The sequence below is a fragment of the Eubalaena glacialis genome, chromosome 1 (assembly GCF_028564815.1).
Source record: "Eubalaena glacialis isolate mEubGla1 chromosome 1, mEubGla1.1.hap2.+ XY, whole genome shotgun sequence".
NCBI classification, from domain to species: Eukaryota; Metazoa; Chordata; class Mammalia; order Artiodactyla; family Balaenidae; genus Eubalaena; species Eubalaena glacialis.
The window spans coordinates 225492177-225495988 of NC_083716.1; the positions used below are offsets into that span (position 1 = coordinate 225492177).

Genomic DNA, 3812 nt, shown 5'->3' on the forward strand with positions numbered 1-3812 from the left:
AAGCCCTGGTTCCTTGACAGTAAATCCTGCACTTGCTTGCAACTATCTTTTATCTAGATTATGGTATTTGTCTGTCTCGGAAAACCTTGAGAGACATCATGGTTATTCCCCAAGAGGGAGATGAAGCGTGAACTAATTTTCAATGAGAGTGGAGTTTGGGGGAACAGCTCCCTCTGGGCACATTCTTTTCTCCTTTTTCATGGCCACCTGAAAACTTTGGCTGGGTGCTGGCAGGGTGGGAAGCTGTTTCTGCTTCCCAGTCTTTTTCTGTTCACAGCTGCAGAGTTCAGTGAGTTGAACTGCCGTGCTGTGAGTTCACTGTTCACTCTGCCACGACAAACCTCTGTTGTAAATTTTCCTCCCCGAACACGTGACGATGTATTTCTTGACTGTATATCCCAAGGGCGGCAGCGGAACTGTCAGAGCGCCGAGCCGCACACGGAGCAAGAAGTCTCTTGGACTTGACGATCTAGGAATTCAGGACTTGGGACAAATTTGCCAGCCCTTGGTAAGTTAGCAACGCCGCTTTGCTTCGGAAACATAATGAAAGGATATTTCTAGCAATTTGTAGATGCAGTTTTCTTTTCCTTTCTTTTTTCCCTAAGGAAATTTTGTCTTGAGTTAAAAATAGGTTTACGTTTGAAAGCAAAATGTAAACTTTTTTTTCTGCTCAATCAGTTCAAAAAGTTTCCCCGTGATGAAGACGTTATTTCTTTTCTCTATGCACCCTTGTCTTACACTGATTTTTTTTTTTTTTTTTTGCTTTTAAAATGATAAAAGCAAAGCATTTTACATGCTCACTTTATGAAATAAAAATACGATGGACATGTATACACGAAAAATAAAAGTCTTCCTCTCATTCCCTCCCACCTCCCCGTGTCCGCATGCACCCCAGCCCCTCACAGCTGACCCCTGTTAACTGTTTGGTGGGACCTCTTACCGCTATTTCTCCATGCAGCTTTACGCTTTTTTGATATTGCAGTTCCACAGATCTCGTGCTCGCCCTCTTCCCGGTACTGTGGCCGCCCCGTGGGAGAGTTCTAACCTGCACGTTTCTCCCCAGACCCTGGCTGTGTGAGCAGAGCTTCAATGCTGAAGATGGAGCCTCTGAACAGCACGCATGCCAGCACCGCAGCCCCCAGCGGCCCCCTCGAGTCCCATGTGCCGGGCAGTGGCAGCGGCAACGGCAACGAATACTTCTACGTTCTGGTGGTCATGTCCTTCTACGGCATTTTCTTGATTGGAATCATGCTGGGCTACGTGAAATCCAAGAGGCGGGAGAAGAAATCCAGCCTCCTGCTGCTGTACAAAGACGAAGAGAGGCTCTGGGGGGAGGCCATGAAGCCGCTGCCCACCACGTCCGGCCTGAGGGCGGTGCAGGTGCCCATGATGCTGAACGCGCTGCAGGAGAGCGTGGCGCCCGCCCTGTCCTGCACGCTCTGCTCCGTGGAAGGGGACAGCGTGAGCTCCGAGTCCTCCTCGCCCGACGTGCACCTCACCATCCAGGAGGAGGGGGCGGACGACGAGCTGGAGGAGACTTCGGAGACGCCCCTCAACGAGAGCAGCGAAGGCTCCTCGGAGAACATCCACCAGAATTCCTAGCACCCCTAGGACCTCTGGAGGTGGCCCCATCAGCCAGCACCCTTAGAGCGAGGAAGGGCACTTTTCGTGTCTGGTTTCACCTTTGCAGGGCAACTGCCACTTTCAGGAGACCCTCGGCAAGCCCCTGAATGGGGGGGGGGGGATGGGGGACAAGGCTCAGGCGGAGCCAGCAACAGCCCGCAGTCCACGACGCGCCACCGAAAAAGCCCTGAAGATGTGCAGTGTGTACCTTTCCTTGGAATCTGGGGGTCGGGGTTCCTGTGCAGAATTGGGCAGGTCGACGTGCTTGCGGTTGTTTCCTCACGGGATGCCCTGGGTAACACCTGCAGCATCTGCCCACTCCCAGGGCTGCCAAATGCCTAGGGCATCCTGAGGGACTAGTTTCGATTTGACAGTTTGCCTAGAGCTTTGTTCTTCTACATCTGATTGGCTGTAAGTACCTCTAATGTGAACCTGTGGCTTTAGTTCTCCCTCGGGTTACAGAGCTTCTCTTAGAGGTCTTTTGGGTTAGAGGGAGGATATTTGACGGAGGACTTTTGATGGGAGGAAGCTGGAGATCTGAATCTGGTCCATTTGCATTCTGTAAGGAAAAAATAGGCAATTTTTAAACCTGTTAACGTTGGCTGGGATTATAAGACTAATCTGCTATTTTGACCCTTTGTCTAACCTGTGACTTTGAACTCTGATCTGGGACCATCCAGCATCACATGCTGACATGACTTTTTTTGCTTGGAAGGGCTTCCCCAGAATCTAACCTGCACTCCGAATGGCCATGCAGGGAAGCTTCCCAATCTTTCCAGAAGGGTTGATGGTGAGGTTGAACAAACCCAAACCATTAGCTCCGCTGCTACTTTTTTTCCCAGCCCAGTTTTCTGAGCTGGGAGAGGATATAATGTGGGCCTCCACAACATGGCATTTCATCACGTAGCTGAGACTTAGAAGGGCATACTCCGGTGAGATTGTGCAGAGCTGGGGTCCAAGTTCTCTGTTTCTTAATCCCAAGCCCCGAATCTGATTTGCTGTGTGGTCCTGGGCATGTCATCAAGAGGCTTACTGCCTTCCTGAGACTCCTGATGATCTAGATCCCCAGAGGGCTGGGAGGATGTCTTTAGATTTTAAGACTCTGTGATAAATCCTACATGGCCTGGTGTGAGGAAGTTTGGACAAAATATTTCCCCCTTGGCCAGTTCGTCTGCAAAAGGATCTCCTTACTTAAAGGGGCAGTTGGAGACTGAGAACACATGTAGCTGGGAAATCCAGGGTGAATCACTAACCAATCCCTGCTGTCACTTTCCCAGCAGTGAATCAAAGAGGCAGATACCACATTTTACTCTGCAGGGCTGTCTGGGTAGTAGACTATTAACGCTCCAGTTAAGGGAATGAGACATCTAAGAGAAAATGCTCAGGAATGCTTGGTAATGCTGCCCTGTATTCCTGTGGTCAGTCGCTTTGCAGCAGACTCTTTAGGCCCTTGAAGACAAGGCAGAAGAGAAACACACCAAAAGGTCAAATTTAATTCCAGTAAAAACAAAAACGATTTTTTTTTTTTTTTAATACGTTCTCCCTGGATTGGAGACAGCAATAACTACTGTTCCCATGGAAGGGTTAACAGTGTAGGAGCTGGTTTATCAGTTCGCCTTAACACAGTGCTAGAGGAAATTTATGTTTGGGGGAAAAAGGGCCCTCCGTTCACTTTAAAATTCAGAGTGTGGATTTACTCCAAAGGGGGCTGTTTAAGGTGAAAGAAGCCAAGTTAAGTTTGGCCCCTTGCCTGGAATCACTTGAATTCTGAAACTTTACTGCGATGGACATGTGCGTTGTCACATTTTCCATTGCTTAATCCTGAAGTTTGGTGCAAGTCTATCTGCGCCTATTAAAAAGTGATGTATATACTTCCTTCTTATTCTATTAAGTTGTATAAAATTGTCTTCTGTATTTAACAGTTTGTAATTTTCACAATATTTTTTAATTTAAATAAACACATTTTCCCTAGGAAGTTATGAGTTTTCTTTGATCCGTCGGTATAACTCCTAATTTCTAGGACATCCCAGACGCATTTTTCCAAGCCATCTCTGAATCTGGGTCATCTTCCAAGTCAGACTCCCATGAAGGCGTATCTTATTTCTGCCTAAATCATAAAGTGAGCGAGGCCAGGTTTTTCCTCCCTTTGATATGCTTTGCAATGAATAAAAAATAAGCTGTACATAGGT

The 3812-nt window shown here is 47.8% G+C and overlaps 1 protein-coding gene across 1 annotated transcript; it reads left to right on the forward strand.

The window, feature by feature from the left end:
- Positions 1-434: 434 nt before the first annotated feature.
- KCNE4 (potassium voltage-gated channel subfamily E regulatory subunit 4) lies at positions 435-3478 on the forward strand. The gene is made up of 2 exons (XM_061205384.1): positions 435-508; positions 1064-3478. Exon 2 carries the CDS (start codon positions 1090-1092, stop codon positions 1600-1602), a length of 513 nt encoding a protein of 170 aa, XP_061061367.1. The 5' UTR covers positions 435-508; positions 1064-1089; the 3' UTR covers positions 1603-3478.
- The last annotated feature ends 334 nt before the right edge of the window (positions 3479-3812 follow it).